General features: G+C 62.2%; 4 protein-coding genes across 4 annotated transcripts in view; all 4 read left to right on the top strand.

Annotated features, from left to right (window-relative positions):
* The window catches only part of ZMIZ2 (zinc finger MIZ-type containing 2), a 9,034-nt gene extending 6,615 nt beyond the window's left edge, over window positions 1–2,419 (top strand). The window contains exons 12-19 of the mRNA XM_032448846.1: window positions 62–167; window positions 236–393; window positions 527–594; window positions 1,030–1,098; window positions 1,168–1,391; window positions 1,469–1,614; window positions 1,732–1,896; window positions 2,246–2,419. Coding sequence (XP_032304737.1) covers window positions 62–167; window positions 236–393; window positions 527–594; window positions 1,030–1,098; window positions 1,168–1,391; window positions 1,469–1,614; window positions 1,732–1,896; window positions 2,246–2,353 — 1,044 coding nt within the window. The 3' untranslated portion in view covers window positions 2,354–2,419. The remainder of the gene's footprint in view (window positions 1–61; window positions 168–235; window positions 394–526; window positions 595–1,029; window positions 1,099–1,167; window positions 1,392–1,468; window positions 1,615–1,731; window positions 1,897–2,245) is intronic.
* Window positions 2,420–2,636: 217 nt separating this feature from the next.
* On the top strand, window positions 2,637–4,492 carry PPIA (peptidylprolyl isomerase A). Its single transcript, XM_015882866.1, has 6 exons — window positions 2,637–2,754; window positions 2,799–2,833; window positions 3,551–3,581; window positions 3,664–3,752; window positions 3,876–4,048; window positions 4,182–4,492. The coding sequence occupies exons 1-6, from the start codon at window positions 2,637–2,639 to the stop codon at window positions 4,315–4,317; spliced, it is 582 nt and encodes a 193-aa protein (XP_015738352.1). The 3' UTR covers window positions 4,318–4,492.
* A 749-nt stretch (window positions 4,493–5,241) lies between these two features.
* On the top strand, window positions 5,242–21,190 carry NUDCD3 (NudC domain containing 3). The gene is made up of 6 exons (XM_015883037.2): window positions 5,242–5,497; window positions 6,421–6,713; window positions 13,583–13,715; window positions 16,893–17,036; window positions 20,648–20,836; window positions 20,956–21,190. The coding sequence occupies exons 1-6, from the start codon at window positions 5,309–5,311 to the stop codon at window positions 21,064–21,066; spliced, it is 1,059 nt and encodes a 352-aa protein (XP_015738523.1). The 5' UTR covers window positions 5,242–5,308; the 3' UTR covers window positions 21,067–21,190.
* Window positions 21,191–26,006: 4,816 nt separating this feature from the next.
* The window catches only part of CAMK2B (calcium/calmodulin dependent protein kinase II beta), an 11,447-nt gene continuing 10,648 nt past the window's right edge, over window positions 26,007–26,805 (top strand). Inside the window, exons 1-2 of the mRNA XM_032448845.1 lie at window positions 26,007–26,178; window positions 26,385–26,494. Coding sequence (XP_032304736.1) covers window positions 26,022–26,178; window positions 26,385–26,494 — 267 coding nt within the window. The 5' untranslated portion in view covers window positions 26,007–26,021. The remainder of the gene's footprint in view (window positions 26,179–26,384; window positions 26,495–26,805) is intronic.

The following is a 26,805-nucleotide window of genomic DNA, read 5'->3' as shown; positions in this document are numbered from 1 at the left end:
GGGGGCCATGGGGGGCTGCAGGGCTGTGGGGCTGTGGCTCAGGACCCTTTTCACCCCGCAGTCGCATCTGTTCGTGCTGCAGTTGGTGCACCGGCCGTCAGTGCGCTCGGTGCTGCAGGGTCTCATCAAGAAGCGGCTGCTGCCCGCAGAGCACTGCATCACCAAAAGTGAGTGCTGGGGATGGGGGGCGCCGTGGGGCTGGTGGGCGCCTCCTCAACCCACATCTCCCCCCAAGTTAAGAGGAACTTCAGCAGCGGGACCATCCCGGGGACACCGGGACCCAACGGGGAGGACGGGGTGGAGCAGACGGCCATCAAGGTGTCACTCAAGTGCCCCATCACCTTCCGCCGCATCCAGCTGCCAGCACGGGGGCACGACTGCCGCCATATCCAGGTGGGGGGTGGGATGGGATGGATGGGATGGGATGGGATGGGATGGGATGGGATGGGATGGGATGGATGGATGGGATGGGATGAAATGGGATGGGAGCCCCATTGGTACCAGCTCAGCCCTGTCTGTCCCGCAGTGCTTCGACCTGGAGTCCTACCTGCAGCTCAACTGCGAGCGGGGAACGTGGCGGTGTCCTGTGTGCAAGTGAGTGCAGCCCAAAGGAATGGGGTGTCCCATAGAGCCATCCCTGAGTGAACCCATAGAGCCATCCCTATGTGTCCCCATGGTGCCATCCCTGAGTGTCCCATAGAGCCATCCCTATGTGTCCCTATAGAGCCATCCCTGGGTGTCCCCATGGGGTTGTGCCTCAGTGTCCCTTAGTGCCCATCCCTTGGTGCTGTGGTGGAGCTGTGCCTCGCTGCCCATGCAGGGTTGCTCCTTGGTGCCCCCATAGAACTGTGCCTCTGTGTCTCCATGAGGATGTCCCTTGCTGTCCCTCAGTGCCCTGTGGTGCTGTCCCATGGGGTGTCCCTCATTGACCCATTCCTTGGTGTCCCAATGGAGCTGTGCTATCGTGTCCCCCTGGCTCCATCCCTTGGTGTCCCCGTTGTCCCTGCTTTACCCATGTGTGTCCTGCAGTAAGACGGCGCTGCTGGAGGGGCTGGAGGTGGACCAGTACATGCTGGGCATCCTGATCTACATCCAGAGGTGAGTGCTGCAGCCCCCCGGCCCCATACAACCGCACCGCCCACCATCACGCCGTGCCCCCCCCCACAGCTCGGACTACGAGGAGATCACCATCGACCCGACGTGCAGCTGGAAGCCGGTGCCGGTCAAACCCGACGTGCACATCAAGGAGGAGGCGGACGGGCCGGTTCTCAAGCGGTGCCGCACGTCCAGCCCTGCGCACATGGTGCTGCCCAACATCATGGAGATGATCGCGGCGCTGGGGCCGGGCTCGTCGCCGTTCGCCGCCCCCCCGGCCGAGTACGGCCCGCAGGGTGAGCGCCGCCCCGCCCCGCCGTGCCGACCCCAGCCCCGTTTGGTTCCTATCGCGCTCAGCCCGCTCCTCCCGCAGGATCCACGTTCCCGGCCGCCTACCCCGAGCCGTTCCCCCCCGCCGCCCCCGGGACGCCGACAATGGGGGACTTCGCCCCGCCCGCCTCATTCCCAGCCGAGCTGCTGCCCCCCGACAAAGCGCCCGCCGCCCCCCTGCCAGGACAGGTCGGAAGGGGGCGGGAGGAGGATGGGGGGAGGATGATGAGGGGGAGGATGATGAGGGGGAGGATGATGAGGGGGAGGATGATGAAGGGGCGGGTGCTGAGGCCGCTGTCCCCGCAGCTGCCCCCCGCCGGCCGGATGGAGCCGTCCCACATGCACAACATGGGCAGCCCGGCCCAGCACCGCAACGTGCCGCCCCCGCGACCCCCGGCGGGCAGCGCCGGCCCCGATGTGACTTACAGCGCTGCCACGGGGAGCGGGGACGGGACGGAGCCTGCGCTGGATGTGAGTAGGGGGCGGTGTGAGTATGGGGGGATGTGAGTATGGGGGGGTGTGAGTACATGGGTTGGATGTGAGTACGGGGGGTTATGGGGGGGTCGCTGTGGGCGCTGCCCTATAGCTGCCCTATAGCTGCCCTATAGCTGCCCTATAGCTGCCCTATAGCTGCCCTATAGCTGCCCTATAGCTGCCCTACAGCTCCCTATAGCTCCGCCCTATAGCTCCGCCCCATAGCTCGCCCTATAGCTCCCTATAGCTCCGCCCTATAGCTCCCTATAGCCCCTATATCTCCCTATATCTCCCCTATAGCTCTGCCCTATATCTCCCTATATCTCGCCCTATACTGTCCCCGCAGCTGCTTCCCGAGCTGACCAACCCCGAGGAGCTGTTGTCGTACCTGGGCCCCCCCGACCTTCCCAGCAGCACCAACGACGACCTGCTCGCCTTGTTCGAGAGCAACTGACCCCCGTGGGCAGTTCGGTCCCGCTGTACATATGTACAATGCATTAAATCCTTCCTGTCCGTGTTTCTCGCCGTGTCCGTTTCCCCTCGTGGGGGAGAGGGGGATGTTTATGGGGGGCTCGGGGGCGCGCTCCCCCTCACCACGTGCGGCGTTCCGCGCTCATCCTCCCTCATTGGCATAAAGCGCGCCGCTCCGCGCTCCGACGCGGCCCTCTCCTTTTCCCATGTCTTCTCTTTTCCCCCCATGTCGCGCTCCCATTGGCTGTCACGCCCGTCGCTCCGTGATGCGCGCGGGATTGGGTCGTGACACGCGGTGCGGGAGGCGGGCGTTGCGCTCGGTATATAAGCGCGTCGAGGGCGCGCTCTCTTTCCGCTGGCGCCGCGCTGTCGGAAAGACTGCGGGTACGTGTCGCCGCTAGATCAAGCCGTCGTGTCTTGAATCAAAGCAAGAGAGAGGACGCTGGGACGGGTCACCTTCGAGGTGGGCGATAAGGGATGGGGGGGATGAGGATGAGGATGATGGGGATGATGATAATGGCGGGGTGGGCGATGGCTGCGGGGCGGCTCCACGTGTCGGCGGGGCCGGGAGAAACGCGCGGGAACAAAGACGGGGGGGGGGGGAGAAGGCGGAGCGGGGCCAATTTTGTGAGCGGGGCGATGAACCAAAAAAGCCCCCCGCAAATAGAAACAGGTATGGGATAAGGGGGGTAATAGGGGGATATAGGGGGGATGGGGGGGATAATGGGGGGGGTTGGGGGATGGGGGGGGTTGGGGGTCACGTGGGGCTGGGGGGGATTGGGGAGCTGTGATTTGAGCTGGGCTGTGGTTGGGGTCCGGTACACAGTGCTCTATGGGGTTCTATGGGTTCCTATGGGGTGCTCTATGGGTGCTCTATGGGGCTGGGGTCGCGTTTGTGGTATCGCGGTGCTATTTGGGGTTCGGGGTCGGGCTGTGCCGCATCACTGCGGGGTCCCGCGTTGAGGCTGGGCTCGGATCTGGGTTTTGGGGTCAGGAATCCCGGCTCGGGGTCAGCTCTGGGTCCCGGGGTCGCTGCCAGCCCGTGTCCCCCCCCCCCGCTGCATTGCCGGGCTGCCTGGGATGCCGCCCCTGTGACGGCGCAGTTTCCAGATGCCGCAGAGCCGGGGGGGGTTGAGCTGTTCTGCAGCCCCCCCGTGTGACCGTTCGATTCCATTTGCAGCTCTTCGCTGACAAGGTGCCCATCACAGCAGGTCGGTATTTGGGTTCCTGGGGGTGCTGGGGCTGCCCCCCCCCATTGCTGGGCTGTTCTCACCCTTTTCCTTCCCTCGGCAGAGAATTTCCGTGCGTTGAGCACCGGTGAGAAGGGATTTGGCTACAAGGGCTCCTGCTTCCACCGGATCATCCCCGGCTTCATGTGTCAGGTACGTGGCAGCTCCACGAGGGGTTTGAGGGGGTCCCGGTGCTGCCCCTCCCTCCTGTTGCACTGCATTGAAACCCACGTGGCCGCGTTTATCCCATAACCAGAAACACGTTTGTTTTATTAGGGCGGTGACTTCACGCGCCACAACGGCACCGGGGGCAAATCCATCTACGGGGAGAAGTTCGCCGATGAGAACTTCATCCTGAAGCACACGGGGCCTGGAATCCTGTCCATGGCCAACGCCGGCCCCAACACAAACGGCTCCCAGTTCTTCATCTGCACCGCCAAGACCGAGTGGTGAGTGGGGAGGGGGCACAGCATCACAACGTGGGGACCCCGGGGGGAGGCAGCTGCATCCCCAACCCTGGTGGCACCCAATGGCCTCCAATGGTACTCAGTGGTTTCCAATGGCACCCACACCTCTCTGCAGGTTGGATGGCAAGCACGTCGTCTTTGGCCGCGTGAAGGAGGGGATGAACGTGGTGGAGGCCATGGAGCGCTGCGGCTCCAAGGACGGCAAGACGAGCAAGCAGATCACCATCTCCAACTGCGGGCAGCTCTCGTAAACCCTGTGTCTTAACGCCTGACATTCCGCCTGCAGCCCGGGCAGCTCCCGGTGCGGCCCCCCCTCCCCTCGTGCTCCTGATTTACTGCTGCGTTTCTACTGGGTCTCGCCGCATGTGCACAGTCCGACCGGACTGCAGAGTTATTATGAGTCTAAATAAAACGAGTTAAACCACCGCACGGCTGCTCTTCTTTGACGTGGGGGGGTAGAGTGGGGGCCCCTATGGGATCTGGTTCCCTTCCTGCCATGAAGTGGCTCACTGACCTCAATAGGGGCAGATGTGGGGGGTGTGAGGCCCCCTCCTCCCCCTATTGCTGTGCTCAGCCCCCCCGGCCCCACAGGGGCTGCAGTGCTGCTCCTGCACCTCCCAGCGTGGGGAAACTGAGGCACGGGGCCTCGGGCAGCTTCTTTAGGGACCTGAGGGGTGTGAATGGGGGGAGCCCAGGATGGGGAGATGGGGGGGAGTTGGGGCAGAGGGGGTTTGTCCCCCAGGTTACTCGGTGGGGGGAGAGGGGAATAGAAACCCCCCCTGGATATCGGTGTGGGGGGTGTCCCCCACTATAGGGTTTGTGGGGGTGTCCCCCCCATCTGTCCAGCACAGCAGGGGTTTGTGTATGGGGGGGTTTAGAGACGTCTGCCCGCTCTGGGGGGGAACCTGAGGATCTCCCAGTGTTCCCAACGTGGGGGGGGGCAGCAGCGCCCTATTGCTGCCGTGTTGTGCTGTTCTCTGCCTGGGACCCCTCCACATGCGGAGGCTGTTCCCGTTCCAGCGGGATATGGAGCCGGTTCCCGGGTCGCCCCTCCCCACATCCCCCCCCCCGGTTCGGTCTCGTGCTGCGGCGGCGCGGCCCGGAACTCCCGTTGCCCGGAACCATTGTGCTCGGCTCAGTTCCCCGCGCAGATGAGCAGCGAGGAGGACCGGAAGCGGCGCCTCGCACGGACCGGAAGCGGAGCCGGGCGGGCGGTTGCCGTGGCAGCGGGCCGGGTCCGCCATGGAGGCGCTGACCGAGATGTACGACCAGGCGCTGCTCGGCATCCTGCAGCACGTCGGCAACGTGGACGACTTCCTGCGAGTCCTCTTCGGCTTCCTCTACCGAAAAACCGATTTCTACCGCCTCCTCCTGCGGCCCGGGGACCGGCTGGGCTTCCCGCCCGGCGCCGCGCAGGCCATGGCCATGCAGGTACCGCAGGGGCCGCCCGTGTCACCCGATAAACGGACCCCCCGGCACCACGGGGATGAACGGGGCCAACAACGGCAGCGCTGGGAGCTGGCAGCGCATTGCAGCACAATGCAGCCCAATGCAGCCCATTGCTGCCCATTGCAGCCCATTGCAGCTCATTGCAGCCCATTGCAGCTCATTGCTGCCCATTGCAGCCCATTGCTGCCCATTGCTGCCCATTGCAGCCCATTGCTGCCCATTGCAGCCCATTGCTGAGAGCTGGCAGCGCATTGCTGCCCATTGCAGCCCATTGCTGCCCATTGCTGCCCATTGCAGCCCATTGCTGCCCATTGCAGCCCATTGCTGCCCATTGCAGCCCATTGCTGCCCATTGCTGCCCATTGCTGCCCATTGCTGCCCATTGCAGCCCATTGCTGCCCATTGCAGCTCATTGCAGCTCATTGCAGCCCATTGCAGCCCATTGCTGAGAGCTGGCAGCCCATTGCAGCCCATTGCTGAGGAGCTGACAGCCCATTGCAGCTCATTGCAGCTCATTGCAGCCCATTGCAGCCCATTGCTGCCCATTGCAGCCCATTGCTGTGGAGCTCACAGCCCATTGCAGCCCATTGCAGCCCATTGCTGAGAGCTGGCAGCTCATTGAAGCCCATTGCTGCCCATTGCAGCCCATTGCAGCCCATTGCTGAGGAGCTCACAGCCCATTGCAGCCCATTGCTGAGGAGCTCACAGCCCATTGCAGCCCATTGCTGAGAGCTGGCAGCCCATTGCAGCCCATTGCACAGGCAGCAAAACCCTGCGGCCAGGTCTGTCCTGATGGTGCAGGTGTAGGCAGTGTGCGATGTGATACCCACGGTTGGAGGCACAGCAGTGCGGCCCCAGGCACGTGTTCCTTGTCCTCTCCCTGGCAGCCAACTGTGTTTTTTGCAGGCGTTCAAAGTGTTTGAGCGGATGGCCCGGCAGGACGATGAGAAGCGCTGCCGGGAGCTGGAGGCAAAGCTCCGCAAGAAGGAGGAGGAGGAGGAAGCTGCCGCGTCTGCCGAGAGGGTGAGAGTGGCCCCGGCTGCACATGAGGTTGAGGTAGAGACCACGGAGGAGCCCGAGCCCTCGCTGGACGCGGGGGATGCGGAGGGGCCGCAGGATTCACCCACAGCCCCGGCAGCAGCAGCCGGCCCCGTGCCAGCAGAGCCCCCTGCACAGCCCTCACCTGCCGAGCTGCCCACGTAAGGCTCCCCCCTCGTGCTGCTTTCCTCGCCCCGCTGGCAGGGGCTGGCAGGGTGGGGGGGTGGAAGGGGTTGCGTGATCCCCCGTGGGAGGCAGAGCTGTGTTCTGTGCTGGGGGTTTGGGGTTTTGTGGCTGCGCTGAGGGCAGGGGGTCGTCGTGTCTCTGCGTTGCTGTGTGCTGGAGCTGTGCACACTGAGGTCACTGTTCTTGGAGGCTGAATGGGAAATCCAGATGCTGTCCCGCAGCCTTTTCCTCATGGAAATTTGGGGTCTGTGCCCCATATGTGTGCGGTGGGAGCTCCCAGAGCCGGATGGGTGCTCTGCAGATCGCTCTCATACTAAATATCCGTGTGGGCAAGTGGCAAGGCCAGCATCAGCATTGGGTGTGCACAGTTTGGGAGCTCCAGAGGTCTCTGCCCTGGCCTTCAGCTCAAAGCAGAGCCAGCTTTGAAGCTACATCAGACACTGCTCAGAGCTTTATGTACCCTTTCACTGAACTTGGGGGCTTTCAAGCTGGGCTGAGCAGCCTCACGCTCCAAAAACGTCCTTGCTCCAAAGTCCCCCCAGCGTGTCTGAAAGCTGCTGCCAACCAGCTCCCCTTCCCTGCCAGGGTGAGATGGCACAAAGCCCGTGGGTCCTGCACTGATGTGTGACAGCTCCAGGTCCTGGAAAAGCTGGGGTGGGATGGATAGAGAGAATGGAGTGAGAGGGGAAGGTGCCCAGCAGCTCGGTCAGGTGAGAGTGAGAAGGCTTTGTGCTGAGCTCAGCCAGCCTGACCTGTGTTGCATGGGGTAAAAATAAGCCAGAAGCCACAAGTGATACGACCTGAAAAGCCACGTTCTGTTGTCCCATGAAGGAAATTGTCCCTGGGGCAGTCTGACACCTCACAGAATTAACGAGCCAAAAAAAAGCCCCACTGGAACCAACAGAGCTCTTGTGCCTTGCCTCAGCTGTGACCTGCGTGTTCCCAACCTGGGCTGGGGAAGGGAATGGGGCAGCGTGGCTGTGGGATCCAAGTAGGGCAGAGCAGGCAACAGGTTGCTGCTGTAGTTGGTGTTTGTGCCTCTGGGGGGCACTGGAGCCCCCCGAAAGGCAGCAGGCATCCAGGGCACCCCTGACAGGCTATTAATAATTGAACCAGCTGCTTAATTCTGCACAACCCCTCCTGAGCAAAACCCCGAGCCGCCAGCTTGGAGACAAGGGGCGCATGAATAACATGCAGCGCCAGCAGCAAGAATGCAGAAAAGAGATTAAACAAAAACATTTTTCTTCTCCCTTCCCCCCCCCCTCCACCCCCCTCAACTGGTAAAGGAAACCATCACCACCAAAATCTATATAAAAACTCACTCATTCTGTCAGCCTCGCTGCCGTGGAAATGTAGGGCAGGTACCAGCCCAGATCTGCCAGCTCCCATCAGAGCCTGCTGCGCTCCTGGGCACCTTGGGATGGGAGCAGCTTTCATAGGGCTGCAGGGGGAAGGAAGAGCAAAACCAAGCCTGCCTCGCACTCAGCTTTGCCCATGGGTGAGGCACATGGCTGGCTTATTCCTTGGCAGTTCCCCCTCTGTTCCCCACCTGTAAGTGGGGTGATGTGGCTCCTGTTTGCTGTGGGGCTGCCCCATGGCTCCACTGAGGACCACATGTGCTCCCGCCCCCCCTGGCTCGTCTCTGGGGTTGATGGCTCAGCTCCCAAAGGCACAGATCCCGCTTGTCCCCCACAGCCTGAGCTCGGCTCCGAGCTCAGCACACCTCCACCGCCCAGCGCCCTCCCCTTCCCTCAGCTTGGAACCCAGCCTGCATACATTTGTCACGCAGCATTTAAAATAGAGCCCGGCAGCCCACGTGTGGCACTGCACAGCCTGGCCTCGGCGCTCTGCTTCCTGCCATCCCAATGCACGCTGCTTGCTCCCAGCCCTATCCTGGGGTGCGTTCTTCTGCTGCCCAGTGGCCTCTCACTGCATCCCGGTGTGAGGCTGTGGCAGCTCCATCGCTGTCCCTTTGGGCCAGGACCTGCAGAGCTTTATTGTGTGCCCTGGGCAGGAGAAGGCCCTGCCTTCTGCCAGCAAAACTGCACCAAGACATGTCCACCCGCCTGCTGAGGCTCCTGCTCTCCTAAACTGCTTCCAACACAGGGTGTCTCTTAAGCTGGAAGGGACCCACAGGGGCCATCCAACCCTTCGCTCTACTCTGACCACCCAAACCCAGAGTCAGAGCAATGTTCCAGTGGCAGTTTGGGGCCGTGCCCACCGCCCTCCAGTGCAAAACCTCGAGTCCACTGTAGCACTGGTTAATGGCTGCAGCCCTGGGAAATTTCCATCCATCTCCCGCATGGATCCCATTCATGTTTGGCTTTGCCCAGAGCCCAGATGGATTCTTTTCATTCCTTGGTACCCACATTATGTGTTTCCTGCGTGCATTCGTTCTCCTCAGGGTGCTGGGCAGGGGAATTTGGCCATTTCAGATTGTGGGGCCGTGGAGAAGGCAGTGCAGATGCTGGCACTGGAGACATCTTTGTTTGAATGGTGATGGTGATGTGGGCAGCCCCTGGGAGCTCCATCTGGTCCCAGGTCTGGCCTCCAGCCCTGGTGTTGTGCAGGGAGCAGAACCAAACAAGCACTGTGATGCTTCATTGGCTCTTACCCCCAGCAGGCTGTGACCCCACGGCTCTGTGTGCCAGGGTGAGCACTTGGACTGGCATTTCTCATGGTGGGTTTCTTCTCTCCTGCAGCAGTGGGAGCTCAGCTCCTGGCAGAGCATCATGTTGAAGGGCTGATGTAGGCGAGGTGCCCCCAGCCCCATTCCTGTGTCCACTATGAGCCCCTGGCAGCTGCTGAGGCTGCGATTGGGACCCAATTGTCCGATGCTGTAATGGGGAACCAGAGCCCTGAGCTCGCTGAGATCAGCAGCGCCCTGTCAGCTCCCCTGTCACGCACCCGATCGCTCAGGGCTTTGGTTGCCCTACCAAGGTACTGAGCTCCAAAATTAGGTCCCTGAACCAAAAATAACTAAATTAAAACCTATAAATTTTTCTCTTAACAAGCAGAAAATCCCAGGGCTGGAGGCCGGGGGACAGCGTGTGCCTGATTCTTATTTAAAAAAGAAAGCTGTGTTTGCTTGCTTTAGCACTGAGTTGATCTCTGGGGATGGACTGGAGGCGCTGCTGGCTGTGGGGCCGTGGAGCTCTGCTCGGCCAGGTCCCCTTTCCCAGGAGCTGGAATTGATCCTGGCGTGCTGTGCTGGTGCTGGTCCCTTGGAGGCCTCTCCAACCCAAGGTTGTGTAAGCTGTGTGCCAGCAGTGAGGATCCCAAGGGACTTTGCCTACCAGCAGCACATCCTGCTGTCCTTGACCTAAATTTCCCAGCAGTAGTGAAATTTAGCCCTCTGGTGATGACTCCGAAGCTCTCCTGTGAGCTGGCAGTGGCATTTCAACCACCCTAATGGCAGCAAGTTGGCTCTCTTGAATGGCTCCATAAATAACTGGGAAATCAGAAGTGCGGGCTAAAAGCTCCCCCGAAGAGCGTGGAAAGGAGCGAACCCCTCGCTGCAGGCTCAGCAGGAGCAGAGCACGCACCCGCTGCTGTGCATGGGGAGCCTGGGGAGCTGGAATTGGGTTTTTGGATGCGGTAGGTGGTGTGGGTTTGGAGTTTAGCTGTAGGGTCAAGTCACAAAGGTGCTGCTTGGAGGTGCTGGGCACCTCTCTGCACCCACCCTAACAGTGTGATATTGGGGTGACAGTGGCCTTGGAGCCATCCTGGCTTGTGGGGACCATCATTGTGGGTGGGATGGTGTTGTCCACCTCTGGCAGCGTGGTGTGTCTGCTGTGCTCAGTGAGCCCTGCCAGCTCCAGCCCCACGACTCAGGATTGTTGTGGGGTTATAGCACTCCTGTACATCCTGGGGAGGGAAGGCGGCCTCCCACCCGCATTTGGGGATCCCCCCACCCATCCCACCTGGATCCATCCTACATGGGCTTCTCCCCCCCAGCCCCCACTCACAGCCCTGTGGCTGCAGCCCACAGCAGCCCGGTGCCGGCAGCGGCTGCATCGCAGCTTGTTTACTGCACGGAGCTGACAGCAGCAGGCTGGTACTCAGCCGGCTCAGCGCTTTGCTGGAGACCCAATTAAGTGGAGCAAAAAACCGAACGCCACACGCCCGATGTTTTGGTGCTGCAAAATGTGAGATCTGGAGGTGGGGGGAGGCTCCTTCACGGCTCGGTTGCAAAAACAGCAGAGAGCACAACCCTGGGATTTTCCACGCGCTCCATCCCTGCGGTTTGCGGATGCGGCCGTCTCAGGGCTGACACTCGCAGGTACCTGTTGCTCCGGGGAGCAAAACCTCGGCACATTCATCATCGAAGCTCGTCCGTTGTTCCTCCTGCCCCGGCCCCGTGGGACAGACCCCTGGGTGGCTCCCAGTTGTCCCCTGGCTGCTGAGCGTGAGCGGCACTTCTCGCTCTGGAGCTGTATTGCAGAACTGTTGCAGAACTCAATCTGTGCAGCTGATGGCTGCAATACATGCCAGGCAGCTCCCTGCAAGGCTGCGTGTTTATGTGGGTTAGGCACGCGGCGCCTTGTGCCTGATTTTCTCTTCCCCTCCTTTCTCAGAACTTCATTATTACTTAATGAGATCTTTCCATTCTCGGCTACCTCTCGAGCTTGAGGGAGACGTGGTGCATCACACGGGGCCTCAGCAGCGGGTAACAAAGGCTGGGGTGTTAGTGGGGTGTTAGTGCACTGCGGGGTGGCCTGGGGCAGCACCGTGCCCCTCTGCTTTCTCTGCTCCATGTGGAGGAGGACGGGACAGGTTTGCTTTGCCATTGGGATGTGCTTGTGGGGCTTGGTGGGATGTCACCTGAACCTCCTCTAAGAGCAGGTGGGGGCTCAGCCTTCATTTCTGCTTATGGGCAGCTGGGCCTGGCCCCGTACCCACATCACCCACCTCACCCTCAGCCAGCTCCGCTCATTTCAGCCATGGCTGTTTCCTGCTCCCCTCCACATCTGCACTGCCTGACTGCTCTGACACATTTTCCTTCAAGCTGCCTAAATAATTCACCTTGACTAAGAGCAGACAGCCCCACAGGACAGGACACAGAGCACTGAGCACCAGCACTCAGCAATGAGCATGGATCAGTGCTGAGCAAGTGGGAGACACGGCGTGGGGCCGGCAGTGTGTTGTGCTGTGCTGTGTGCTGTGTGCTGCTGTGCTGGTGGGACCCTCGTGGTGACCCTGTGCCATGGGGACGGTGCGGCCGCGCTGCAGCTCCTTGGAGCACCAGATTTGCTGCTTCTTAACCGTGCATTGTTAAAGGTTTCACCTCCCCCAAAATGACACATGGTGAGCAAAAATAGAACAAGACAGAACACACAGACCCACCCACACCATCCCCGCCACCCGGCAGCCGGGTGTGCGCGGTGCCAAACCCCGGGCTTTAAAGCTGCTGCTTTTTCACCCTTCTCTCTTGCCCTCAGCCCACGTGTGCTGTGCTCCATGGGTCTGTGCAGGCAAAGGGGGCAGAGGGAGAGCAAAGCAAGGAGCTGGATCCAGCATGGAGCAGCCCGGCCTCAGCCTCCCCATGGAAACAGCTCCATAGCACCGAGTCCTCCATGAAGGCACTTTGTTCCTGCGTGTCACGGTGCCACGTGCTCGGCACAGTGCCTGAAAGGTGAAAGCATCCAGAAGCGCCTTGTCCTGGGTCGTGCCAGAGCAGGATGGGAACCGCTGGGAGGACGTGCAGCTGGTTGTGGAGCCCAGATGGGTTTCTGCATCCCTTCACACAGAGCAGAGAGCGGAGAGCAGACTGTGCCCAGCTCTGCTCCTCCATGTTGCAGCCATCTGTGTGTCCTGCCCCCCCTGTGACCCAGTGACACCCCAGGAGCAGGGACACCCCAACGCTGTGCCCGGTTCTTGCTGCCCCTCCAGCTCCCGCAGCCCGGGGGTGGTTTGGAAGCCGCCATCTGGAGCCAACCAGCGCCAGCGCCGCTTCGGTGCTGCCATGCCAACCCCGTTTCTATGGCAATGGGCACCCAATGGGTGAACGCCAAGCAAGGCCAAAATTCCCAAGGAAAAAAAAAAGAGAAAAGAAAGAAGTGGTTGCAGGGTCCCCCCGCCAGCACAGCACTGCTCAGCCAGGGCCGGCAGCACCAGGAGCTGTGACCACACTGCAAACCCCCCACAGCTCATGTAGGGCTGCAGCATCCCAGCGCCCGCCCCAAAAGCATCCCCAGAAGGACCCAAAAAAAGAGGCGTGCGGGCGTGTGTGTGCACACAGACCCTTCCCGAGCCTAATTTAATTAAACCCTGTGGATCTTACGTAATGCTTGGGGCTGGGAGCCGCCCCCGCCCTCACTGTGGGGGTGTTGGGACGTGGTCCCCGGGGCTGCACAGCCCCTGCACCCTTATGTAAAGCCAAGGGCTGGGTGTGTATAGGAGCAGCTCTGCTCTTTGGTGGCTCCGCTGACGGCTTTGGGAAGGGGTTGTTTTATTTCCAAGCCCTCTCCGGGGGGGTTCAGTGGTGCACAGCAGTGATGTAAAGGGGCGTGAGGCTGGTAGGGACATCTTGGCTGGAGATGTGTTGGGTATTTCAAGGTGTGTTGCTGATGGTTTATCTGATCCCCCCCAAATCCCTCCACATCCATCCCTGAACCCTGCACCCTTTGGGCAGCCCAAGGGACATCCGTGTCCCCCCCTGTCTCATTGCCATCCTCACTGGCCGTGAGGTGAGGGGTGCTGGGGTGCCTTTTCCTTTCCCTGTGTGCACCCCACTGTCTGAAGCACCACAGGGTGCCACAGCAGGCTCTGCTCCCTCCCTGCTCCCAGCCTCCCTGCTCACCCTGCGCTGCCCCACACTCAGCCTCTCACTTGTTCTTCCCAGGAGACAGGAGCAGTTCCAGACGAACCCCGACAGCTACAACGGGGCAGTGCGGGAGAATTATGCCTGGTCCCAAGACTACAGCGACCTGGAGATTAAAGTGCCTGTGCCCAAACACATCATGAAAGGCAAACAGGTAAAGCAACGTTAATAATTTGGCTTCAGGCATCTCCTTCCCCTCAGGGTGCTCTGCTGTCCTGGGGAGCTGTGCTGGGAGCAGGGATGCTCTGCAGGATGTGGTCGTGCCTTGTGCTCCAGTGGTGGGGACCCACAGTCCCAGCCTGGCCACGTTCCCGCTGTGGCTGCTGCATCCTGTTACTCAGAGCCCCAGCAGGGTTCCTTGGCTTTGTACTTTCTGTGCTTTCTCCTCCAGTTCCACCTGCTGCAATCTCACAGGCATCTCTCAGAGCTCCATGTCCCACTGTGGCTCCTGTGTGCACTCGGACAGGGCTGCCCTTCCTCCTGAGCACCCTCAGGCTGTGGGGCAGGAACAGGGATGTGTCCTTGCTACCTTCTCCAGGCTTGGAGCATCACTTGCCTTTCTGAGACCCCGATCCACAGAGCGTCCCAAGACAGGCTGGACCTGCAGGAATCACAGAGTCCAAGCCCTGGCTCCACACAGGCCCACCCAAAATCCAAACCCTGTTTCTGAGGGTGCATCTCAGAGCCATATGTGTGGCATGTGGCCACACTGGGTGTCCTTTGGCCCCTCTCCTGTCCCTCTTCTCCTGGCCTTTGCTTGCCAGGGTGAGGAGCAGCTCAAGGAGCACACACAGGGCTGGGAGTGCTGGCCCCAGGAGTTTGACCTCTCCCAGCTTTCCCCAGTGCTCCCAGCCCGCAGCTCTTGCTGTATTTTTCCATTTGGGAAGTCGGTGCTCCCCCACCTCCCGTTCTCCTCTGCTGCTTCCAGGACAGCTGAAATGAGCACGCTTGGGTTTGCTCGCCGGCTGCAGCCTACACAGCTCCTTGGCGTGCCAACAGAGCGTAATTGGCAGCAGCAGCCCAGGCTGAAGGGGTGATGGCTGCCATGGGGACAGCAGGGGGACTGTGAGATACATCATTCCCATTGGGTGTCTAAAGCAAAGCCAGGCTGTTCCTTGGAAGGGCTCAGGGGTGTCCAGACGGATGTTCCATCCCCTCTGTATCGAATGGCGCTCGCGATGCCCGGGGACGCGCTGGGGAGTTGTGCCCATGCCAAGATCCCAGCATCACAGCCCATCCTTTGGCACCCAGCGCTGCGGGGGCCATGCAGGTGCAGCGAGGAGCTGGGACAGGACGTGCTTTCCTGACCTCTCCTGCCTCCCTGCAGGCTGTGCTGGGGGTGCATTTGCTGCCAGCAGCCTGAAGTGCCCACAGGTGTGCACCGACCCAGAGCAGCCCCATGGCACCCCGTTTAGTTCTGTACCCACAGCTCCAACATTTGGCTTTCCTTGTCCTGGCAGTGTATGTCCTGCTCGGGCCTGGCCTCCCCCCAGTGCTCCCCTCAGCCCCTTGCAGGCGGGTTTTCATTTCAGAGCTGCTCTGTGTCTCTCCAGCCAGAGGGGACAGGCAGATACTGGCTGGGTCACAGGCCAGAGCAGGGCGGTTCAAAGCAATTTTCAAGCTGGATGGACTTGGGGCAGATTATTGATGGGTTCCTGCAAAACAGGAGCGTTCCCTGCATTCCCCACGCAGCTTCGTCTCCTGAAATAATTATCAGTTTTTTGGCTTCTGCCTGCCAGAACGAGATTAACAATCTCCGTCTGGTCCCTGGGCTCTGAGCGTGCCCGGCTCCATCGCCGCTCGGAATGGCACTCCTGACACTTTTTGGATTCAGGCTGTTGCTATGGCACCTTCTCACTCGGGTAGGCTGGAGGTTTCCTTGTATGGAGCTCCGCAGAGTGGCCGTGGAGCAGAAAGGGGAGAAGGGGTGGGTGGGAGCAGCTCGCGTTCCCCACCTCCCCGATCCACTTAGAGGCGCAGCAGGGGCCCGTGGAGCCCTGAAATAGAGATCACAGCAGCAGCCTCTGCTGCCTGGCTCACAGGACATGAGCGAGGTTGGCTCCCAGCTTTGTGTGTGCTCGCTGTGCTGGTGGGGGCAGGTGGGGGTGTTCCAGGGAGCCGCTGCGGTGTGCAGCCCGGTGCAGGGCTGTGCTGTGCGGCACAACGCGGTGCCACGGCCGTGTGTGCTGTGCTGCCCTGGGGCTGGCAGCATCACAGCCCTTTGCTCAGCCCTCAGAGGGAAACCCCCATAAAGGGGACTGGGGATCACCTCGGTGAGCTCAGAGACCTGCTGGCAGTGACCACATGTGTATGATGGGGATGGGGAGCTGAGGTGAGCACAGCCTGGTCCATGTGTCCCGTCTGTGCACCCTGGAGGAGCTGCAGCATCAGTGGTCACATCCACGCCCCAGGTGAGGGCCTGCAGGCACAGTGCTGGGTGTCAGTGCTGGGTGTCAGTGCTGGGTGTCAGTGCTGGGTGTCAGTGCCGTGATGGCCGCTTGACACCCACATGGGTTCAGGGCTCAGCCTGGTGCTGCTGGTCCTGCAGCCGCGGTGCTGCCGCTGCCTGGAGCAGCTCTGCCCGCATCTCGCCTGCGTGGAGCTAGTGAGTCACTGGAGATCTCCTAGGTAATGGATAATGTAATAACATTTCAAATTAGCTCTGCAGAGCGGGAGGAAGATCTGGGGGAACTCTGGGAGAGAATGCAGGCAAATCTCACTGCAGTCTCCTCCTCTCGGGTGAGGGCCAGCAGCACCAGGGGCCCTGAGCTGTCCCCCCCCCAGCCCTGCTCCTTGCAGCCTGGCCATGCAGGGCGGCAGCAGATGGGCTCTCTGGGGACTGAGGCAGCTCTGTGCAGCTCAGCCAAGTGGCAGCCTGCCACCGTGTCCCCGGGAGGGCCACGTCACCTCACGGCGGGTCGCAGCAGGGTTACCTGTATCACTGCTGCAGGGGGGACACACAGACATCCCTGTGCATGCACGGAACCTGGTGCTGGCTGTGCCTTGGCTTGGGGGCCAAACAAAGCTGGGGAGCGCAGCAAGTGGGCACCCAGTCTGTGAGCTGGTTGTCCAGGAAGGGAAACTGAGGCACAGAGAAGTGTCTGTGAGAGTCTCTGCAGGGCGGTGCTGCCTGCTGCTCCCCAGAGAGGTTTCCTTTCACCTCAGAGCTGTTTGCTCCGAGATGGCAGTGGGATTCCCACCCTCCATCTGTACAAGCTGATGGTTCTTCTCTCTCTCTCATCCTCAGCGAGTGCTCTTGACCCCATGCCCCAAGCAGCGCAGCAGGGAATGGAGCAGGAACCTTGCGATGCTTTTCTCTCTGCCTTTCCAGGTGTCTGTGGATATCAGCAGCAGCACAATCCGCGTGGCAGTGCTGGAGGGGAGCAGCCAACGTGTGCTCATGGAGGGGAAGCTCACACACAAGATCAACACGGAGAGTTCCCTCTGGAGCCTGGAGCCAGGGAAGTGCGTTTTGGTAAGGGCTGCCCTCTCCTTGCCTTGCCTTGCAGCTCCCTGTGCTTGGCCTGGAAAATGGGAGCAGCTGGAGGCTTGAGCCAGAGCTGGCTGCGTCCCACGCTGCCTTTCCCTGGCTGTCCCTGTGCAATGTGCAGCTCATGTGTGCCAGGCAAGGGGAAACCCCACTGCTTGTTTCTGTGCTGCCCCGGGGTTCTGACACGCTGCCGGTCCTGTTGGAAGCAGTCAGTGCAGCTGCTTCTCGTTGCCTTTTACGTCTTCCTGGTCGAGGTGGTTTGGGGGCAGCAGCTCGTTATGGGATCTGCTGCCCCACAGTGAATTGCTGCTGGCTGCAGGTGTCTCTGGTGTGCTCTAGCGATGTGGGCAGAGGGGTGATGCTGCTGGACTGTTCCCACAACAGAAGGCAGTTGATGGGCACCCGAAGGTGCTGTGACTTTAGAGTAGGAATCCTACCGGGTTCATCCCATTGAGTGCAGAAGTGCCAAGGGAAATGCATAGAAATCATGCTCAGGCAGATTCTGTGATCTGGGTTGAAAGGGACCCCATGGATCATGGAGCTCCAACCCCCGGCCGCAGGCAGGGCCACCAACAGCTGGTACCAGACCAGGCTGCCCAGACCCCATCCAGCCTGGCCTTGAAGATGTATCCTGGGGCAAGAGACCAGCTGCCAGGAGGGCCCTATGGGAGAGAAGAGCATCTCCAGATCAGTTGGCCGTCTGAAGGATGTTTGAAAGGAGACAATGGGATCATTCATCAACACTTTTCAAACATGGAACTTTTGAAAACCGTCTGATTTGGGCTTGTGCACAATCCTGGGAAGGAGCAATATTGTTCAGGAGGAGCTGATCCACACGTGGCTGTGTGTGGGCAGCTGGCATTGCCTGCCCGTGTCCTGAGCTCAGCAGGGTGTTACACAGGATGGGAGCAGTGTGGGCAGAGCGAGACTCGGGGCTTTCTGCTGTGACCGTGGGGAGCGGACCCCTCATCTCCAACCCGAGCTGGAGGCAGGAGCCTCAAATTAGCACGAGCTCAGGGCTGTGAGGATCTCCAGCTGGCTGCCAACATATTGATGGTGGGATGAAATGTCTCTGGAAGAATTGTAAGGTAACTGGAGCAGAGTGAGTAATTCAACCCCAGAGTGTCTCCTTTCTCCGTGCGCAGAGTAGCCGAAAGCGCCGGGCGATTCCTTCCATTCATTCATCAGGAGACACGCAGCCATTTGGTGCTTCAGCTGCTGGGAGGGAACTGTGAGCACTGGGCTTGTCCTGAGCATCTTCGTGCAGGACGTGTGAGCTGCCGGGGGCAGCAGCCTCCAGTGAGATGGGGGCACAATGAAGCCATGCTCAGTGTGCCAGCGCTGTGCTCGCTGTCTGGACGGTGCCTGTCCATTCCCCTCACTCCCAGATCTGGCCGAGCCCTCGGCACATTTCATGTCCTTGGGTGCTTTCATGGCTCTTTGGCACCCAGATGAGGCAGAACCCCGTGGGCTGTGGCTGTGGAGCTGCCTGCTCTGCCCGGCGCCGCAGCCCGGCCGTAATCCCCGTGCTCTCCCCTCGCTGTCACGCCTGCTCACTTGTCAAAAGGGAGATGAAAATAGCTTCGCAGGAGCCGTATTTAGAAGGCTCTGCTGGGTGTTGTGCACAACACGTTGGGGATTATTTTTGTTGTTGAGGAGCTTTTCCCCCATTCCCTCTTTCTCTCCTCTCCAACGTTTGTGATCCACGCTCAGGCTTTGGTCACCCAGTTCTGTCTCGAGCAGCTCTTACATCCTTTGCCTGTCATCTCCTGAGCGGGGAGTTAATAACAATCTGTGGCACTCCCCGACCTCCATGTGCCGTTGGAAGTTTGCCCTGGTGCCCCTCAGCAGCTCCTGTCCCCCGCTGGCTCCCAGGGCCGCTGCTGCCATGTCGGAAGGGAAGCAGGTGGCAGGAGGTGGCTTTTCCAAGTCCTGCTTCCACCCTTTGGCAGCATCCCATCCCTCCAGATCTGACGCAGCACTCGGGATCCAGGAGGGAACCCATCACTATGGCAAAGCGCAGCACACGCAGCGAAGGACTGGGCCCCTCCTCGCAGGATATGGGGACATGGGAGGTGACACGGTGACGCTCGGTGCTGCAGCACACAGGTCTCCCTGCAGCCCATCCTGCCCCAGCCCGTGGCTTCATACAGCTCCAGCATCTGCCGGTCCCAAAGCAGAGATGTGCAACCTGAGCATGAGGCACCTGGAACCCGATCCTCCCTGCAGCTCCGAGCTGGGGCAGAGCACAAGAGCAACGTAATCAGGTCAAGATTTATCCGTCCTTGTGGTGAAGCCCTGTTCCCTTGGCAGAGCTCCGCAGGGTTCCAGTGTGCAGCCACCTTCCATGGCCACCTCCCAGGGCACAGCACGGCTGGAGCAGCGCTCATGCAAGGAACCGACCCCGCACCACCAACCAAACCCCAAACCCCAAACCCACAGCTCAGCAGCTTTGTGACCCTGCCGGCACTTGGAGGTTGTTAGGAAGTGGGGCTGCAGACTCAGGGGGGGGTCCCACTTTCGGTCCTGTCCCCCTGGAATCCGGGGGCAGAGCAAACCCCCCCCACGCGCAAGGTGGGCCGCAGAGGTTCATTGGGACTGTTTGCAAAGCTCTCAGAGCGGCGGTGATGCACAGAAACGCTGCCGAGGAAATGAATAATTCTGCCTTCCCAGCAGGGTGGGAGCGGGACGTGGTAAATAAAGCCGGGCTGGGAGGAGGAGAGGGGCCGTGGGCTGCAGCTCTGCGGGGGGCTTCACACCCACTGCCAGCCCTGCCGTGTGGGCTGTGTGCCCGCTATGGGGCCGCGCACCCCATGGCTGTGTGCCCGCTATGGGGCCACGCACCCCATGGCTGTGTGCCCGCTATGGGGCTGTGGACCCCATGGCTGTGTGCCCGCTATGGGGCCACGCACCCCATGGCTGTGTGCCCGCTATGGGGCTGTGGACCCCATGGCTGTGTGCTCCTAGTGCTCAGTGCTGGGTGAGCACCCAGGGTTTGGCCTGACAGAAGGTGCTTCGCTGCTGTGCTGGAACCCACCGCCCTCAGCTCGCTGCGCTGTTGTGCCAGCACTGCTCTCCCAGGAGGACTGAGCACAGCCACCCCCTGCACCAATATCGGCTCCCAAACCTTCATGGCTGCCCCCGTTCTGTGGTTGGGCTGGGGACAACGGGACGTCCCCCCTCCCTTGGGCTGCCCCACCAGGGATGGAGGATGGCTGTGATGCTCTGATGTCTGCACAGGCCATGGCTACAACTGTGTCCCCTGACCTGGTGACGTGTCCCCATGGTGGGACATGGGCTCAGGGTGTTGTATCCCATGGTGGGACATGGGCTCAGGGTGATGTGTCCCATGGTGGGACATGGGCTCAGGGTGATGAATCCCATGGTGGGACATGGGCTCAGGGTGATGTATCCCTATAGTGGGACATGGGCTCAGGGTGTTGTATCCCCATGGTGGGACATGGGCTCAGGGTGATGTGTCCCATGGTGGGACATGGGCTCAGGGTGATGTGTCCCATGGTGGGACATGGGCTCAGGGTGCTGGATGGGTTTGGGGTGACACATCCCCCACTCCCTGAGCCATCCATTGTCCCCAGATCAACCTGAACAAGGGGGACGAGTACTGGTGGAACGCCGTCCTGGAGGGCGAGGAGCAGATTGACATCGACAAGATCAACAAGGAGCGCTCCATGGCCACGGTGGACGAGGAGGAGCACGCCGTGCTGGACCGCCTCACCTTCGACTACCACCAGAAGCTGCAGGGCAAACCGCAGAGCCACGAGCTGGTGGGTGCCCCCAGCCGGGAGCCAGGCCCTGTCCCCCTGGGGGTCCTCAATGTCCCCCTGGGGCAGGGGTGGTGGGTGTGGGGCAGCCCCACGGTGACAAACCCCCCTGTTCTTTGCAGAAGGTGCACGAGATGCTGAAGAAGGGCTGGGACACCGAGGGCTCCCCGTTCCGCGGCCAGAAGTTCGACCCGTCCATGTTCAACATCTCGCCCGGCGCCGTGCAGTTTTGACCCCGGTGTAAGCGGGACAAGCGGCGACGTGGGGAGGGGAGACCCCAGACCCGGTGTGGGATGCCCTGTGCCCACAGCCGGCATCAGCACAGCACGGGGGTGGCATCCCATCCCATCCCATCCCTGTTCATCCATCACCATCCATCCCATCCCTGTTCACCATCACCATCCCCATCCCTGTTCACCATCACCATCCCATCCCATCCCATCCCATCCCATCCCATCCACCTCCCATATCCATCCCATCCGCATCCCATCCCATCCCATCCCATCCACCCACACCGGCATCCAGCACCGGGCCCTTCTCTCTCCTCTCCTCTCCTCGCGCTGGCGACGGCTCCGTTGTTTTCAGGAATAGACGGAGCTCGTTGGTGACATAATTATTATTTTTGGTGGTTGAGGATATTTCTGGTTTTTGCTTCTTTTGCTCATCCCCCCCCCCGGCTGCTCCCTCAGTGGTGGCTCACGCCCTGCTCTGCCCCACGGGCTCCACGCGTGTCCCAGCCCCGGGTCGGCACGGCAATAAAACCTTGTGCCCCGCGCGGGGCTCTGCGAGCCGCTTCGGGGACACGGGTGGGGGCGATGCCGCCTATGGGGGCGATGCTCCGTCACTTGTGGGGCGCAGCTGGTCCACGAGGGCAGCGCTGCATGGGGCACCATGGGAACCATAGGGACACTGGGGTTCTGTGGGGGCTCTGCGGTGTCCCAGCCCCACTCGAGGGCCGCCGCCCGTTCGTCCCCCGGCGGGCAGCAGCGTCCCACGGTGCCACGGGGCACATCGCCGGCCCGTGGCTCCGGGGGTCCCGCCCCGTCCGTCCCCGGTGACAGCGCAACAGCCGCAGCCCACGGCCGCCCACGTTCTCCATGGCAACGCCGCCTGCCGCCCACTCGCATCCCCCCCCCCAACCCAGCGTGGGCCCGATCCACGGCCCCGCCACGGGGGTGGGGCTTCATGTCACCTGCCCCCCCCCCCCCCATGTAGCGGCTGGGTGGGCTGGGGGGGGCTCAGGGGGGAGGCTCAGGGGGGTCCCCCGTGCTGGGGGGTTGGGGAGTTTTCCCCCCCCCCACCCCGTTTTGGGGCAGAACTGAGGGGCTGTTGCACAACGTTTGGGACATTGGGGGGAGTTGGGGCGGGGGGGTCGGTACGGGGTGTTGGGGGGTCCTGGGGATGGGGGGGTGTATGGAGGGGTTACATATGGGTTGGGGGGGGGGCGGTGGGTTATGGGGTATTTAGGGATGGGGTCGTCTGGATTTGGGGTATTTGTGGGGATCTGGGTACGGGGCCGTCCGGGGGGGGGGGGTCGGCTCGGTCCCGCGCCGCCTTAACGGGGGGTGAGGAGGGGCGGGATTGGGGCGGGGCGGGGGGATCCTGTGGCGGCGGGGGGGCAGCCCCGGGCTGGAGCCTCCCCCGGGCGGCAGCGCCCTCCCCTCCTTCCTCCCTCCTCCTCCTCCTCCTCCCCGCGTCCCGCACCCCCGCGCCGGGCGGGCCGAGCGGAGCCGAGGAGCAGCGGACGGAGCGGGCGCTCATAGCGCTGGCGGCGCGTTGTGCGACGATGTTTCCACCACGGTAACGGTCAACGTCCCACTCTGGAGCCCTGAGCCGAAGTGAGCCGGGCCCGACCAGCTCTACGAAGGAGACTCCGCGCCAAGTAAAGGGGCACGATGGTCAAGGTCCACGGGTTGGCGGTCGCGGGGGAGGGTTGGGCGCCCTCTGGGGAGCCACGACGCCTCGACATGTGCGCTGACGCTTTTCCAGTATGCGCCTAGAAGACTGCAGTTACTCTCGGCTCGGTAGAGCGGGGTGGCGCACGGTACCGTGGTGGCCATCGTGCCGCCAGCCAGCCCCGGCTAGAAGGCAGGCAGGCCACCGCTGCCTCGGGGCTCGCTCGGCGCCCGCGCCGCCGGCGCGGGTGCGGGAAAGCGGGCCCAGACCGTAAGAGAAAGGTTAGCAAGCGCGCAGGACAAGGGGGGAGGGAGCAGCCTCGAGTCAGCCCGGTAGGTTCTAGGGAGCTCCCAGCCCGGGGGCTGCCCCCCCGCCCTGCCCCCCCGGCCCCACCCGCAATTTGACGGATCGCCCCCGCCCGCCCCACCTGTCCCTCCAGCCCCCCCGCATCCTCCACATCCGGGCGCGCCCGGCTTCACACGAGGGACCCGGCGCGACGAGCCCATGAAAATGTACCCGGGACGGCCGCACCCCGGCATCCCATGAGTCATCCCAGATAACTACTCTCCACCTCTCCCCTCCGACGCCCCCCCATATAACTCTACCATATTTATCACTATATCCAAATATGACTCCCATATATCCCCACCATATCTCATGCTCCCAGATCCCCTCCAATGCTAACACCGCATACCCCCCGTGCCCATAGAAGCCCCCTCCCCCCGTCCCCGTGGCCCCCCATCCCACCAGAGCCGATCGCCCCCGCTCCTGCAGCCCCAACCCCCCCAGAATATCAGGCCAACCCCCCCCCGAATCCCCACCCATAATTCCCGCGCAAGTGTCCCCAAACCGTTGGTGCAAACACAGCCCCCTCAAGTCTCTCGCCAGTCCCCCAATAAACGGGGTGGTGGCGGGGGGGGGAACAACTCCAATCCTACCCCCAGCGCATCAGGCGCGCACCCCCCTGACTCCAACACCTCTCTAACCCCCCCAGCCCAGCCCCAGCGCTACCACTGGCGGGGCGGCGCGGGGGAGGGCATTGAACCGCCCCGCTGACGCATGGCATATGCCTCCCCACTCGCGCATCCGTGGGCGGGGGCCTGGGATACGGGGCCACGCTCCGCCGTGGTTGGCCGGGGGCGCATGCCGAGGTGGGCGAGTCTCCAGCGCTACGTGAGCCCTTGCCATGAGTGTGCATGCACGCAGCGGGAGGCCCGTAGGACTCCCGCCACGCAGTAGAATTGCGCTCCCGGTCCACGTGCCCTCGCTTAGAACTGCAGATGCTCCTTGGTCATCTTCTCCCACACCCTTCAGTTCTACAGAGACCCCCAGTCCTTCTATCCCTCAGGTTTCCCATAGGCCCCCCTCAAGTTCCTCCTCCTCCATCTCCCGCGCAAAGCGCGCGGGGAGGCACGCGCGAGCGCCTAGAGGCGCAGGGTTATGTGCAGCACCCGTTCCCTGTTTGCCCTCAGATGAGCTCAACGGAATGACACCGCGCGATCCTAGATCCCACCGGCGTCGCACCCGTGGCCATCGCCTCGGCGTGCACGCCCCCCCCTGCTCGTGCCGCTAAGCTGAAACAGGGGCGCGCGCGTGCGCATCGAGCTACAGGCCCGCCTTCTACGAGGGTGCACCCAGAGCCCGTCCGCAGAACGCCCCCACAGTTGTACCCCCACCCCCATTCCAGTTGCTCAGCGTCTACATGGTCTTGTCACCGATGGACATGACCCCATGCGCGACGACGATTGCTCTCTCGTGGACCAGATGCGAGCCCCCACACTCCCGACCATCAATGCTGAGTTCTAGGGAGCTCACTCGCGCGCCCAGCCTTTATAGCGTCGCGCATTGCGCTTCATATACACTACCCGCACCTGTACCGCCCGTCAACGGCATCTTAGGTCGCAACTACAGGTCACAGGGCTTCACCCGTGTTGAAACTCCGAGTTCTAGGGACCGCGCGCCCGGCAACTAACTCATCAGAGTATTTCCCTATCTGCCAGAGGATGCCGATTTGCGATAGACCGGCCCTGCGCCGCACAAGATCCTTTGGAACTCGCCCCACCCGCCTGGCAGCGCCGTCCAGAGAAGCAGAGCTCCTTAGAGGGTCGCTAAGGTTAGCTTCCAACCCCCACCCCCTCATCCCTGGAATGTTCACCAGCCCGCCCGGGGGCGGTGTGGAAGCCCATCACAGGCGTGCAGCTAGCTTCACATCTTCTGACGGAGAGGGGGCGGAGCCAACGCGCGGTCTGATTAAGCGTTAATCTCACATAACCCTCCGGTTCACACTCGACCCCAGAGGCACTCTTCGCCGAGTCGGTCGGCAAACCGGGGCGCTGGCATGCGCAGACGCAGATAGCGATGAACGTTCAACTAAGCGAGCTCGTGGGTTCTCCCTGCGCGCGACCCTCGCCAGCGCCTGTCAGGTCGCCATCTCGTGGAGTAGAGGGAAAGTGCCGGCACTGAAAGGTTATGTGGGAGTGGGGGTGGAATGTTGCCGAGTCGCGGAGTAATCCTGGGATATTAAGCGGTAGTGTGATTGGAGGCCTATGGATGGCCCCTGTATCCGTGGATTGGGATGGGAATTGGGGATGGGGATGGCGATGTGTGCACTGATGATGGACCTGGTGATGCGCCGAGTATGGGATGTTGTATTGGGACCTGGTAGATGCGGCTGGAATGCCCCTCCCGTGTCCCTCAGGTGTGTGTTGGGGGGGTTCAGGCCCTGGGTGGCTCCCGGTGGTGGTGGGGCCTTGGGGACCCCCCTGTGTGTGTGGGGGGGGCACAGTGAGGACCCGGCGGTGGGGACTGGGACTCCTCCGGGTGCCCCCCCCCCACTTGTGGGCTGTGACCCCCATCAGAGCGCGGTGCTGCCGGGTGGGGACGCTTGTCTTTGTGGGGGGGGCACACGGAGCTTTAGTGCTGTGTGGGGGGCGCTGGGGGCTGCTGTGGCCACATCACTGTCCCCAATGCCGGGGGGGCCGCCATCCCCGCGCCCACCCCCGCTGCCATCCGGGCCACCGCCGTCCCCATGGCAACGTGCTGCGGGTGCAGCTGCTGCCCACGCCGCCGCGACCCCCCCACCGCGACCCCCCCACTGCTCCACAATGAGCCCCCCCCCATATCCCCATAGCCCCATATCCCCATAGCCCTATATCCCCATATCCCCATAGCCCCATATCCCCATATCCCCATAGCCCCATAGCCCCACGGGTTGGGGGTGTTCGGGGTGTCCCCCCCCCCATCCAGGTTTCGGGTTCACCTGGCGCTGAGTCACGGCCACAGGTGCTGAGTCATGGGGAGGGGGTCGGGGGGCTGTGGGGGGGGTGACACTGAGCGCGGCCCCGCTGTCCCCAGGGGGGCTTTCTCGGTGGTCCGGCGCTGCGTCAAGCTGTGCAGCGGCCATGAGTACGCGGCCAAGATCATCAACACCAAGAAGCTGTCGGCCAGAGGTACGGACACAACGCCCCCATGGACCCCCCCATGGACCCCCCCAATCCCCCCCAGCCCCACAGCCCTGTGCTGTGCCAGCCCCATCCTGCTGCCCCACTGTGTGTGTGAGCACTGTGTATATGTGTGTGTGTGTGTGAGCCGGGGCTGGGGGCTGTGGGGGGGGCAGTGCTGGGGCAGTGACGGCCATGGTTCTCATTGTGCCCAGACCACCAGAAACTGGAGAGGGAGGCGCGGATCTGCCGGCTGCTGAAGCACTCCAACATCGGTGAGCGGGGGGGGGGCCTGGGGGGCAACGGGGACGGGTGGTGGGGGGCAGTGGGGGCAATAAGGGGCAATAGGGGGCAGCTGGGGGCAATAAGGGGCAGCTGGGGGCTGTTGTGGACACCAGGTGGCCGCCCGGGTGACGCTTACGGTGGATGGCACCTGTGGGCACCAAGGTGGCGCTTGGGGCCCGATAAAGGGGCACCGTGGACGGGGCTGGGGGCACTCTATGGACACCGGGGTGGCATTGGGGCATCGAGGGGCAGCTGGGTGCTGCTGGGGGCGGTATAGGGGTGCTGGGGGGTATAGGGGGTGCTGGGTGCTGCTGGGGGGGGTATAGGGGGTGCTGGGTGCTGCTGGGGGGG

The sequence above is a fragment of the Coturnix japonica genome, chromosome 22 (genome assembly GCF_001577835.2).
Source record: "Coturnix japonica isolate 7356 chromosome 22, Coturnix japonica 2.1, whole genome shotgun sequence".
Taxonomy (NCBI): Eukaryota; Metazoa; Chordata; class Aves; order Galliformes; family Phasianidae; genus Coturnix; species Coturnix japonica.
This window is presented reverse-complemented; position numbering and strand designations above follow the sequence as displayed.